Below are 12,973 nucleotides of genomic sequence, written 5' to 3' on the forward strand. Positions count from 1 at the left end.
TGATCGAGCTGTCTTTGTAAAATGGTCTGAGAAGGTCAGCTGGACATCAAAGATCACTCCAAGATTTCTGACCAACCTTGATGGGGTGATTGAGGAGGAATCTAGCTGGATAGTGAAGTCGTGCTGTAGAGACGGATTGGCAGGGAGGACGAGAAGCTCAGTCTTAGCCAGGTTGAGCTGCAGGTGATGTTTCTTCATCCATGCGAGATGTCAGCCAGACAGTTTGAGATTTGTGCAGGTTCTGTGGGATCGTCTGTTGAAATGAGAGGTACTGTAGATCTGGGTGTCATCAGCATAGAATGAAAAGAAACCATGTGCCTCTATGATGGGTCCCAGTGATGTGGGGTAAATGGAGAAGAGGAGCGGTCCAAGAACAGAACCCTGGGGAACCCCTGTGGTGAGTTGATGTGCTTTGGATACCTCACCTCTCCATGCGACCCTGAAGGACTTACCTGTGAGATAGGACTCAAACCAGTGGAGGGAAGTTCCAGTGATGCCCAGTGATGAGAGGGTGGACAGAAGGATCTGATGGATCACAGTGTCGAATGCAGACAGATCCAGGAGAATGAGAACTGATGATTTGGAAGCAGCTTTTGTGATGCCCTTTCTTGAAGCCTGATTGGTTGACATCCAGCTGGTTGTTCAGAGACAGGAAAGGTGATACTTGGTTGAAAGCAATTCGTTCAAGTGTTTTAAAAGCACTTGAACGAGTTGCTTTCATTATAAAAACATGTAAAATCACATTTTGTACTGAGCTCTCACACAATGATTAATGTGTGAAACCTGAAAATGGTGATATACATTTATGCATTTGGCAGACGCTTTTGTCCAAAGAGACTTACGTTGCATTTCAAGATAAACATTTTTATCAGTTCTTGCTTACCCTAGCTGGGAATCAAACCCATGACCTTGGCATTGCAAGCGCCAACACTCTGTTTTAGCTACAGGAGATTGTTTGACCCTGATGTGATCCAGAGGAGATTTGCTGAAAGCTTTTTGTTACATATAATTTATTTCAAATCTACATCTGCAACAACATGTGTGTGTGTAAGAATGCTTGGTGTGTATTAAGTATTTCTGTTTAAGCCTTTCATTCTTTTGTGTGGATTTTTGTGTGTGCAGTCAGCCTTACATTTTGTGTGGTGGCCTAGATGGCGTGAAGGTCTTAAGCAGCTGAGATATGAAGAAATTGCAGCTATATTCATGAATTAAACTTTCAAAGGTGGAAGATTGTGACAGGCACACGCCACACAAGTGTGTTTACGTTTTTTGTTTGTTACAATTTTGTTTACTTCTTTACCCTTCCCTATAATTTCACAAAACATAATTAATTTATACATTAACACTATTTTTCCTCAGATGATCAATATGCATTTTTCAAATTGACTGGTGAATAATTCTGATAGGGTTGTTGTCCTTATTAATCATTAATTTTAGTCACAGTATTCAATTGTTTGCATTATTTACTATATTTAGAAGCATTAAGAGTGTGAAAACTAAAATTAAAATAAAATAAAACAAAAATTCCTTTTGGAAAATTTAGTGCATTAGTTCAAGTATCTTTATTCACAAAACTTTTGAGGTAGGGGAAAGAAAGAAAACATATTTCAATGCAAAGTTTCTCGAAGGAAAGCATACATTTGCAAAATGCAAGCATCCGCTTTTTCCTATCTATTTTTACTTTTATTTCTTAGGGGGCTCCCAGGATCCATATTCGTTAGATTATTTGTAAATTAATGTAAATGGAAAATGATTCTAAAATAGAGTTTTCAAAAGGACTTTTCGCGCCATCCCCCCACCTCCCCCACCCCATCTCTCTCTCTTCCCCCCTTCTCTCTTTGCATCCTTCGTACGTGCACATCCACACTAGCTTCATGGCTTTACACAGGCAAACAGAGCGAACAGGCGAACAGAGTCCAACCACTTTCAAGACGCGGGTGGAGCTCTTTTTTTCAAAAACACATAAAAGCGATATATAATTGTATCAGCTGAGATATAGTACATGAGAGTCCACTTTCAAAAATCAAAATGCAAAGTGTGATGCGGAAATTACTTGAAATATAGCAGAAAAGCGGAAAGTAAGTGCGCTGAAAATGGTTCATTCCTAAAGTACGACGTGCAAAACCGAACGCGCCGCACCCCGCTATAACACTCAGAAAATCCACCAAGAACTGATGGTCATGGACACGCCCTCCTGACGCTGTAATTCGATAATACAATTTAATAGGCGGGGTTTCAATGAAGGGCTCGGTCGACTATTGGCTAACTATCACGTCAATCAAACGCTGTTTTGCATAAGCAGGTCAGGTTGACGTTGCAGGGGAGTGGGCAGGGTTGGGCTAGCCGAACTTCTCCGCTGGTGTAGTTGACTATCCTCAATTTAATACTTTATTTGAGAAATTATTTACTTTGCGTGTGTTTTGATAGGACACCATTAAGGAATGTTGGTTTTGCTCTTCTCCGAGTAATTAATGGGTTTATTGGGAAGTTAAGGTGAGTAAGTGTGTCTTTTAGCTCTAATTGTCTGTCAAAATCTAATTGTTATCAGTTTATTTGAACATGAACAGATAACCTTGCATAATTGTATACTTTAATATTTCAGCTTTATTGTTCTTGAATGAGACATATATAGCGATATGTATCATCAATATTTTAAAATGAGACTTATATAACGTTAATGAATCAAAACATGGTTGGAAAATGCCTTATTCATATGTACTAACATATTCATATCCATAAACCATGGTCGAATAATCGTTTAGATTATTTATAACTCTTATAATTATAATTTATAATTATAAGAAAGACTTTTGTATATATGCATATATCCATCAGTACAGTTGCCGAGTGATGTGCTATATAACGTTATATGTATTCGGACATTGACAGTGATATTCTCCGGACTCGTGGGTTCCTGTGGCTTCTGATTTCTGAAAGCAGGTAAGCCACTGACTAACGCACATTGCGCCTGTTCTCCACTCCACTGTGCGTGTGACAGCGGCTAACCAGCTTTTGGATGTGTGCCTGACTCACTGGGACTGTCCCACTGGAGACTCCTGAACGGACACAGCCAGGGGAGCGACACTTCTGGCTCCACTGGCCCTCGACGAGTCTTTTTGTTCCTGTTACTCAACTGGTAATTCTCTGTGCGTGAAATCAAGCCTGTTCGATTCCCATGAGCACGTGTCCCGAATAAATGCACGGTGATCAATGTATACAGTAAACATGTTGAATGACACCAGACAGTCACAGTTGTTTTTTCTAGTACTTTTATATGCAATAATAATGTTACTAATATATTTTGCATGCAATCTTCAGCAGCTCTGAACTTCTGAACCTGTAGGTACAGTAATACAAGTCCAGTTACAGTAGCTGTGGGAGTGTGTGTCTCTGTGTCAATTGAAGCAACTTTGAATCAACAGTGTGACAGTCAGTGTTATCTTCCATTCATTTATCATTAAACTTTCATTTTGTTCACTCTCTTCAGTTTTGGTTTTGTACATTATGTGGTTTAGACTTTGAGGTTTTCATGATACAGTATGCCAATCAAATTAAATATAGAAATTACAAACTAAATCTAAACGTTTAGTATCTCACAAAAGTGAGTACACCCCTCACATTTCAGCAAACATTTTAGTATATATTCTCAAGAGACAATATAGAAATTAAATTTGGATATGTTTAGACTAGAGTAGCCTAATCACTGTACAGCTTGTAGCAGTGTATATTTACTGTCCTCTGAAAATAACTCAACATACACTGTAGCTGCATGGCAACAAAAGTGAACATGTCAAAACTCTCCAAGTGTCAATATTTTGTGTGAGCACCAGTGTTATCTAGCCATTGTATTATTTAATTTAGTTATATAAAAAATCCTAATGTTTCAGAATACAAATATGCTTTTAGCAACAGAATATTAAAGGTTATGGTGAGATTGTGCTAAAGAAACGAGTAATATGACACTAAGTTATTAAAAAAAATGTCTTGTAAAGCACAAACTGCACTTTAAATTACATAAATCTCACTAAATTTAGTTGATTTATGGATACATGTTGGAGTTTGAGGTCCAACAAATGTGAATCCTGCCTCCTAACATTAAATCAAATTTCCTGCAATCGATTCTTTCTAATATCTAGCCGTTATTGGGAAATATGTAACTGAAACATCATTATTGTGTGTCGGATTGCATTAGCGCTGTTAGTGGCTCTGGTCCACCCAAGGGAACTAAGCACAGATTAGAGATTTGATTTGATTGAATCACTTTTGAATCTGCCTTTTTGTTGTGATTAAACCCCCTTGGTGTATTTATGTAAAAAATATGAAAAAAAAAAAAAAATTCTCATTAATGTAAATTCATGAGCCACGCCTTTACGCATGTATATCCGTGTCTATCCTATATAGTTCCTGCTGACAGCCATGAGAGGATTGGAGGCTTATCTACTATGGCATACTAAGTTCCTTGATCTTATCTGTATATAATCCACTTGCGTAGTTATTCATGATATCAAAACAGCCAAGCTAAAGAGAACAACTCAGACAAACACATAAATCAGGGTTTTTTTTAAAAACAGAATCATGCTTTATAGTGAAGTGGAGGAACAGATCTGTGATATTGTGCCGCGTTTTTTCCTGTTATATTAGTATAGGACAATTCTGGGTTTAGATTATGTCTCCTAAACTTAATTCCAAGAACCATATTTGATCAAATCAGATTCAGACCATATAAGTTAACATGAATAGGTGATGATATAAGAATGTAATAAATAAAAAAATATATGTTTATTACAATTCCAATTTATTAGAATAATAAAAACAAATCAACATTAATGAAAATACAGCTGAAACTCAAAAAATTAGAATAATGTGCAATTCATTTCAGTAATTCAACCTAAAATGTGAAACTAATGTATTATATAGACAAAGTGAGATATTTCAATCCTTTATTTGTTATAATTTTGATGATTATGGCTTACAGTTTATAAAATCCCAAATTCAAAGAACATTGTGAAAAGGTTTTCATAGCTGCCATAATCATCAAAAAAATCATAACAAATAAAGACTTGAAATATCTCACTTTGCATTTAATGAGTCTATATTAGTTTCACCCTTTAAGTTTAATTAATGGAATTAATGATCTTTTGCACAATATTCTAATTTTTCAAGTTTCACCTGTATTTATACTTTTGAAAGAAATAAATAATATATTAATATTATGTATATTAAATGGGAAATTTATTGTAGTAAAATATAATTATACAAGCATATAGATAAAAATAACTGTATATATATAAATATATATATAAATACAATATAAATATATATATATATATATATATATATACACACACACACACACACACACACACAAATGTTTATTTATGGAGGTCAGAACAGCTAAGTATAATATTGTGCAATTTGTTTTACTCAAATTATCTTAATAATGTGTGTATAATAATAATAAATAAGTGAACTTTGGACCCCACTGTATACTCTGTGTCATCTTAGAAAAATTATATTTAGTTAGTTTTTGTTTTTTAAATGTCTATATGGTTTCATTACTCTTTTCCATTTTAGTAGTTATTTTAGTACATCAATTAAACCAAATAAAAATGAAAAGCTGAATAATTTATGGTAACACTCAACAGTAAGGTCCATTAGTTAATGTTATAATCCATTAACTAACAATGCATGAGAAACATATTTGTATTTGTTCATGTTAGTTCTAAAAATACAACTGTTTCATTTTAGCGCAGGTCCAGATAATATGAACAGATACAACTTTTGATTTTAATCATGTATATAAAATGTTGAAATTAACATTAAGTAAGACTAATAAATGCTTTAGACATATTGTTTATTGCTAGTTAATGTTATCTTAACTAATGGTAACCAAATGTAACCTTATTCTGAAGTGTTACTTTTATTTATATTTTATTTCAATCACCAATTTTCATAGTTTTAGTTCTAATGTAAACAAATAACATGGTAGACTGCAGTTGTGTGATTTAAACACTCATTTTAGCCTATAACATGTATATTATTAACCCAGTGTAAGAAAACATCCTGTGTGTTTGCTTTCTCTTAACATCTGAACTTTGTGAATCAGTAATGAAGAGTCCCGTCGAAAACCATCAAGAGCAAGTCATCTAAGACACAATGCACAGTCTTTATTAAATACATAAACAAAAGTAAAAGTCCTCGAGATAAAATCTGGTAATATTTTACAGTAAATACATGTTTTTTTGAAATGTACCAAAAAGTAGTAAATATATCATTAATATATATATATATTCATATATACAGGATATATATGACATGAACTGTTATACTGATGCCAGTTAAGATGAATTTAAGCAGAAAGCCACTCTACATCCTTAGCCCTGCTTCAGGTTTATTACCGCCAAGACGATTCCCTGGAAGTCAGGACTGCAAGACACATAGAAAAGTACACTGAGTGAGGCTGTTGGGTTTAGAAACCATGATAGGTACAAAAATACTTCATCTGTGGAGGTTTCAGACACACTCCCATGCACACAGCAGCCGAGAGAACAGAGGAAAGTCCACACGCCTCACTTAGCAGTCACTAAACCAGAAACTCAGTCTCACGGAGGAATATGTAATATAGCACAAGGCATCGATAATGTGTGGGAAGGATGAATTCGACATCATCGGTTCTTTGGAAATAGCGAATACACACAGAGACGTCCCAACAGTCCAACAGGTTTATCCCCGATAGTAGCAGATACAGACCAGAGAAACACTTGTGAAACATCTACTGATGATATTCTTGTCATTTTTATCTTGCTTGCTCATCACAGGAAGGTTTCTCGTTAGTATAAGTATCTAGCCACTGGTTCTTCTTTTAAAAAAGTCCCCAGCTTTGTAATCGTTTGAAAGCATCAGAGTGGAAAAGTTTATATTTTGAATACTTGTAAATGCGGATCAGATGCCACAAACGAGATTCTTTCAAAATGACTCTTTTATGTACACTGTATAGTTGTTTAAGCAGACAAGAGATATTAACATGTCACATCATTAGACGTGTTAAAGTGATAGATCACCCAAAATTGAAGATTTTGTCTTGATTTATTCACTCTCATGATGTCCAAACCTATATGATTATCTTTATTCCATGGAAAACAAAAGGAGATATTTCGCAAAATGTTCAAGCTGCTGCTTTTCCATTCGAAACCATATATTAACCAGTGGCAAGATTCACAAAACATTCTTAAAGGGACAGTTCACCCGGAAACGAAAATTCTATCATCATTTACTTCATTTCGTCCCAAACACGCGAGACTTTGGTTCATCTTTGGAACACAAATGAAGATATTTAAATGAAACCTCCATTGACGGCCTACGCAACTACCATTTTGACGCTTCAAAAAGTTCATAAAGAGACCGTAAAAGTTTAGCCCAAGTTTTCTGAAGAGACACGATCGCATTTATGATGAATTTAGGCTTTTGTTTACATAAAAACATTGATCAGCCAACCTAAACAGAAGCTCAAACGTGATGCGTAACGAGAGAATGAACCTTATTGGTTCTCGCACGTCAAGCGAACATGCTTGAACTTCCGTTTACCACAACTGATGTGAATAAAAGACTAAATCTTTTTATTTTATAAAGTGATTCTGTCTCCAGAAAATTTTGACTAAACCACTCAATACAAACTTTTTGAAGCGTTAAAGTCGTAGTTGTATAGTATTTCAATAGAAGGACAGAAATCTCTCAGGTTTCATAAAAAACGAACTTTATTTGTGTTTTCGAAGATAAACGAAAGTCTTACGTGAGTAAATTCATTTTGGGGTGAACTATCCCTTTAAAAGCTCATCACTGGAAAAACATTCAGTTACATGGAAGAAAGGTATATACCTTTGGAACCCCAAGTAAAGTAAATGAAAACTGAATTTTTATATATAAGATGAAGTATACCTTTAAGAACACACACACAGAGAGAGAGAGAGAGAGAGAGAGTGAGAGAGGCACTATAAATCAGCGAAACAGGGCTGAAAACAACACAATGTAAGGACACCAAACTGGGACAGAAGAGCGTAAAAAAAGAAGAGGTATGTAGAGCTCAAAGAAACACAGAAGAAACACTTTAGTTTGCGAATTTTAAGTCAAATTGCATCTTCATAAGCAAACATACCTCAACTAGACTTCAACAAAAGTTGTTATCAGCTTGTCAAGATGTAATTTGGAACCAGCCACTATCCCTTAAACTAAAGTGTTGAAGAACACAGGTCATGGTAACACTTCTTAATGAAAGGCACTACATACTGACAATGTAATATGTGACATCCATATTTACAGACCCAAGTAGTTCAACAAAATCAGCATATATTGTACATTAATAATACTAATATACAGAGACTGTATATATCGGTAATGTTGTGTAAATCAGTTGATGCAATGCCTTTCAGGTAAAGTGCTACAATAATCAGGCATGTTGAAGGAAAGAGTGCTGTTAAGGGAGGGGGGGGGGGGGGGGGGGGGCACCATGCAGGCACTGTCCCGCTGGGGTTGAGGAGCAGGGAAGCAGCAGCGGGAGTCTGTCACACATACACACCCTCAGGGTTCAGGCTGGACACCAGCGGGTGCTGCAGGTTTCGAGGGTGACCAAGGAAATGCTTAGCCGTGGCACGTGGGGGGGAATCTGTGGCAATTAAATATGGGGTCAAATATACAACAGCAACATCATATAAACACACATATCTGTGCTGGCCATATAATGACCATAGTACTGTACTATTTGTGCAGTATGCTATGTGTATTCATGGAATGTATGGAGTGTACAACCAAAAATCATTGAAAGAAATGCTGTATCCCACAATGCAACCCACTTTTTATTTCCAGCTGAGATGTCTCCTTCTTGATCAATATTCCTTGACCAATTTTCACGTTACTCTAATATTTAAATCCAAGAAGATGACCAAGCGCTATTTTTCGAATTAAATATGCATAAACATTAATGACTGGGTAATATGACAACAAAGTGAGACAATTTACCATTACATATCGCATACTGATTCACAAGTTCACAATAGGGAATGGCGTGATATGAAAATTTTGGCTGATACCGATAACCGATAATTCTTTATATTTGAAAGCCGATATATTGGCCGATAATTCTAAATCCAAATCTTTATATAACTTTTGTGAGTCAAAAGTCTTACCATTAAAAGCCTGTCCAAAGCACACAATTATAATGCTCTTATTATAATTTTATAATGTTACACTTTTTTTTAAAGCGATTCCTATCTTATTTCAAGCAAGGCAAACAGCTGAAGGAAATTATCAATTATTTATCGACTTTAATATTTCGGCCAAATGATCTTATCGGGCCGATAACAATAGCATAAAAATTTACATGTATCGGCCGATAACGATATGGTGGCCGATATGTTATGTATATATAATATTATGTTTAATATAGCGAGCATCATCTAGTTATCCTGTTGGAGATATTTTTGTTTTTGTATTAAAAAGTCTTAAAATGCAGGCTATACTGTAGCACGCTAAAATAAATACGAAGATTAGTATGGTAGTATGCTATTACAAATTTAGCCTTTAAAAACAGCAGATTATGTGATTCCAGTTACCACATCACTAACACAATGTATTGTAGGATATACTATTCTGTAGTGTTTATTTTGTATAGTGAACATTATAAATCAGTAAATCATTTGGGTATTCCAAGTATTTGTGCGAATACACACTATAGTACTATGTTAGTATGCAACTAGTGGGTAGACGGCATACTACCAACTAGTTGTATACTAACATAGTACTACAGAGTGTATTCGCACAAATACTTGGAATACGCAAAAGATAAGTGTAGTATGCAGTAAACTGTATGCTAGTTTTCATTTTTATACACTGCCAGGCCATTAGATGGCGATGAAACACTAAAGACTGAACACGTAATACGCACATCGGACACATCCTGAATTTGTCCCCGCCTCCTTTTGGGGGAGAACAAACTAGACTCCCCATAGACTTCAATACAAAATAGCGGCAAGAACCAACGCCCGTACACTGCCGACAGGCGTAAATTACTTAAGAAATCACTAATATAAAACATGTCAAGTAATTATATGTCCACCCTGCCTGCCATAGAGCGTGAAAGATATAATTACTTGACATGTTTTATATAAGTGATTTCTTAAGTTAGTTACGCCTGTCGGCTGTGTACGAACGTTGGTTTTTGCCGTTATTTTGTATTGAAGTCTATGGGGAGTCTAGTTTGTTTTCCCCAAAAGGGGACGGGGACAAAATAGACAGTTAAGTTCCCGGATGTGTCGGTTGTGCATATATGCACATGCATGGTGTCATCATCTTCAGAGATTTGTCGTTTTTGTTGTTTACACAGAGACCGTTTTCAAAGGTTTGCGTTTTAGGCACCCAAAACGCTGTTTTTGTGTAAACGAACGGCCAAAACACAATTTTTTTTTTTAGGTTTTTAGTTGAAAACGCTGTTGTGTAACCAGCCCCGTAGTGTGTGCAGGCCATACCATTGTGTTTGTCCTGCTGTTGTTGAGTCAGGTCCAGTTCTTCTGGGTGTTCATTAAGGTCTGTGCGGGATTGAGTGTGGGTGGGCAGGGCTCCAGCCTGCTGGATAAACTGTTGTAAATTACACTGTCTGAGCTCCTTATTCAACTCCTCCACTTCCTCCTGCTTTGCCTACACACAGAGAGAACAGACCATCACAAACATCCTGGTGACTAAAATCAAATCAAGTACAGTTTAAATCATTATGAAGATGAATTATTCAACTCAGTCAGTTGCTGCACTGTATGTTGCTAAGAGTCCTAAAATGGCCAACAACCTACTTTCGGATACATTTGAGATTTTTTGCATTTATTATTATCAATTATTTAAGTAGTACCTTTAATGTAAAGGTACACACATGTACGATGTTCACACATGTAAACCTTTCGTTTTAATCTTGTGAATATCTGAATACTTCTAATTCCACCAGCAATCACAAGGGGGCGCCATGTTTCAGCAGCAACAACAGCCAAGGCAGTAGGTTTGTGCCCTGCGGCTCTGTTTACAGTAATCTCAGGATTTGTCCTCTGTGTTTGTTTGACACCTTTACGGCTGTAGGTTTCATGTGTTTAACAAGAGAAGCTAAATTAAAATGCAGACAAGTCAAAGGTAATCACAAAGTATGTGACACAAGTAATCACTTGAGTTTCTATTCACAACAAACTATGATAATTCACCGTGTGGTCGTAGAGGAAGAGCAGCCTACTTCACATGCAAGACTCATCCAACGGGAATAGATTTTGATTATGTAAGATCCGGTTAGTCATGGTTGATTTTCTTGCTTTTTGGAAGAAGGAAGATTTTTGAGTGGCACTGTGATATGTAGTAGTTCAGATCATCTTCACAGACCTGGAAGTCTTTGATTTAAGTCACTGGAAGAGTGAAATATTGAAATGTCTGGTGCATAATTATCTACAGTGTGAAATATATACATGCCTAGCAGGAAAGGAAACTCATTTAATAGGTGTATACCTTTATTTTGTCCTTTCAAGGCATAAAATACACAGAAAATAAAATAAATGTATGCGTCTCCAAATAAAAACATTAGTTTCTGTGCACAGAAAAGTAGGTTAAAAAAAGACTGAGTGTGAACATCTGAATCATTTCAAAAGGTGAGCTCCTTTGTTCACTTTCAGATTTTCAGTTCATTGCTCGTACGCCCTTTGCCTGAGGGGACAGTAAAACCTGCCAGGATTTTGCAGCCAACAGCTATAAACCTCTTTCTTGAGCCACGCCCTCTCTGCTTACCTTCAGCAGAGTCTCCGCCCTCCCCAAAGCCTTCTCAAGCTCTACAAGTTCTGCCTCCAAGTCCTCCCCCTGCTTTTGTCGACTTTGAACATCTGCCTTGACTACTCCCAAAGAGTCTTTTGAATCGGGCTGATTGGGCAAGGTGTCCACCTGTAGCATTTCCCTCTGAACGTCCTTTTCAAGTTGAATTGCGCGAGTGTTGAATTCATACAACTTTTGCCCACAGTCATCCAGTTTGGCACGCAGCTCTCCTAACCGCCGCTTCATCCCGCGCTCCCTCTCGGTCTCTAGCTTTAGTTCCTCCTCCCAGAACTCCTCGTCCACCAACTCTTGCTGGTTCTTCCACAAGGTACTTTCCAAGACTTCCATCTCTGCCTGCAGGGACGACTCCTCTGTAGACGCCTGGTCCCAAGTCTCGCATTCCCTGTCCAAGTCCACCAGCTGGGACTCAAGGGCACGGAGCTGCTCCTGCTGCTGGAGAACATGCCGAAACACCTCCTCTTTAGATGGCGCCGGAAGGTACGCCGTGTGAGGAACTGGGGATGCCCTCTGTTCAGGAGAGGGTGTTTTACGAGCTTTTGTATGAGGAGAACAGGAAGGTCCCAGGTTGAAGGTTAAGGATTTCTTCGGTAGTCCTCGTTTAGGTTCTGACGTGGATGGTTTGGAGTGAGGGAGGGTGCGGCTGTGCAGACTTTTATCTTCACTGCTGCTGGGACCGGTCCGCCGCAGGAAGAACTGCACCTCACTGCTATGTTGGCCCAGTTTGGCCAGGGACTCCAGTGGGCGCTCATTGGCCAGAAGCTGCCGCTCAGTGTCCCTCAATCTCTGAATGAGAACGTAACGACCCGTCTGGCCTGTAGAGAGCACAGGGGTAGTTAGTGTCCAAAAAATACACTACACCTACTTACTTTTCTCTACCCTTTATATGTGGACAACCCCCTTGGATCTGGGGGAACTGTCCTTGGGTTAAGCGTCTTGCTCAAGGGCACTATGGCAAGGGTTCATTGACCACCACTTTGTTGGCTTCCAACCAATAATCTACTGGTTATCCAACCTAGATCTAATGAAATGCATCTCGATAGCACGCATTGTGTTTATCGTGCAATTTATACCACTGTAAACCCCTTGGGTAGGATTAGTGGTGTGGGGCACATGCGTATTATACGTTTGG

At 37.5% G+C, this 12,973-nt stretch overlaps 1 protein-coding gene and 1 long non-coding RNA gene across 4 annotated transcripts in view; one reads left to right on the plus strand and one right to left on the minus strand.

Annotated features, from left to right (window-relative positions):
* Nucleotides 1–2,330: 2,330 nt before the first annotated feature.
* LOC120473336 (uncharacterized) lies at nucleotides 2,331–3,482 on the plus strand. The gene is made up of 2 exons (XR_005621574.2): nucleotides 2,331–2,493; nucleotides 2,890–3,482. It is a non-coding gene; the product is annotated as an uncharacterized LOC120473336 (long non-coding RNA).
* A 2,665-nt stretch (nucleotides 3,483–6,147) lies between these two features.
* rassf7a (Ras association domain family member 7a) overlaps nucleotides 6,148–12,973 on the minus strand; it is a 59,077-nt gene continuing 52,251 nt past the window's right edge. For all 3 annotated transcript variants that reach the window (XM_039663179.2, XM_089127603.1, XM_039663178.2), the window contains 4 exons: nucleotides 11,803–12,656; nucleotides 10,518–10,686; nucleotides 8,573–8,659; nucleotides 6,148–6,426 (listed from right to left, as the gene is read on the minus strand). In XM_039663179.2, the coding sequence (XP_039519113.2) occupies nucleotides 6,395–6,426; nucleotides 8,573–8,659; nucleotides 10,518–10,686; nucleotides 11,803–12,656 (1,142 nt within the window). In that variant the 3' untranslated portion in view covers nucleotides 6,148–6,394. The remainder of the gene's footprint in view (nucleotides 6,427–8,572; nucleotides 8,660–10,517; nucleotides 10,687–11,802; nucleotides 12,657–12,973) is intronic.

Source organism: Pimephales promelas, chromosome 25, assembly GCF_988280905.1.
Source record: "Pimephales promelas chromosome 25, fPimPro1.hap1.1, whole genome shotgun sequence".
In the NCBI taxonomy this organism is placed as follows: Eukaryota; Metazoa; Chordata; class Actinopteri; order Cypriniformes; family Leuciscidae; genus Pimephales; species Pimephales promelas.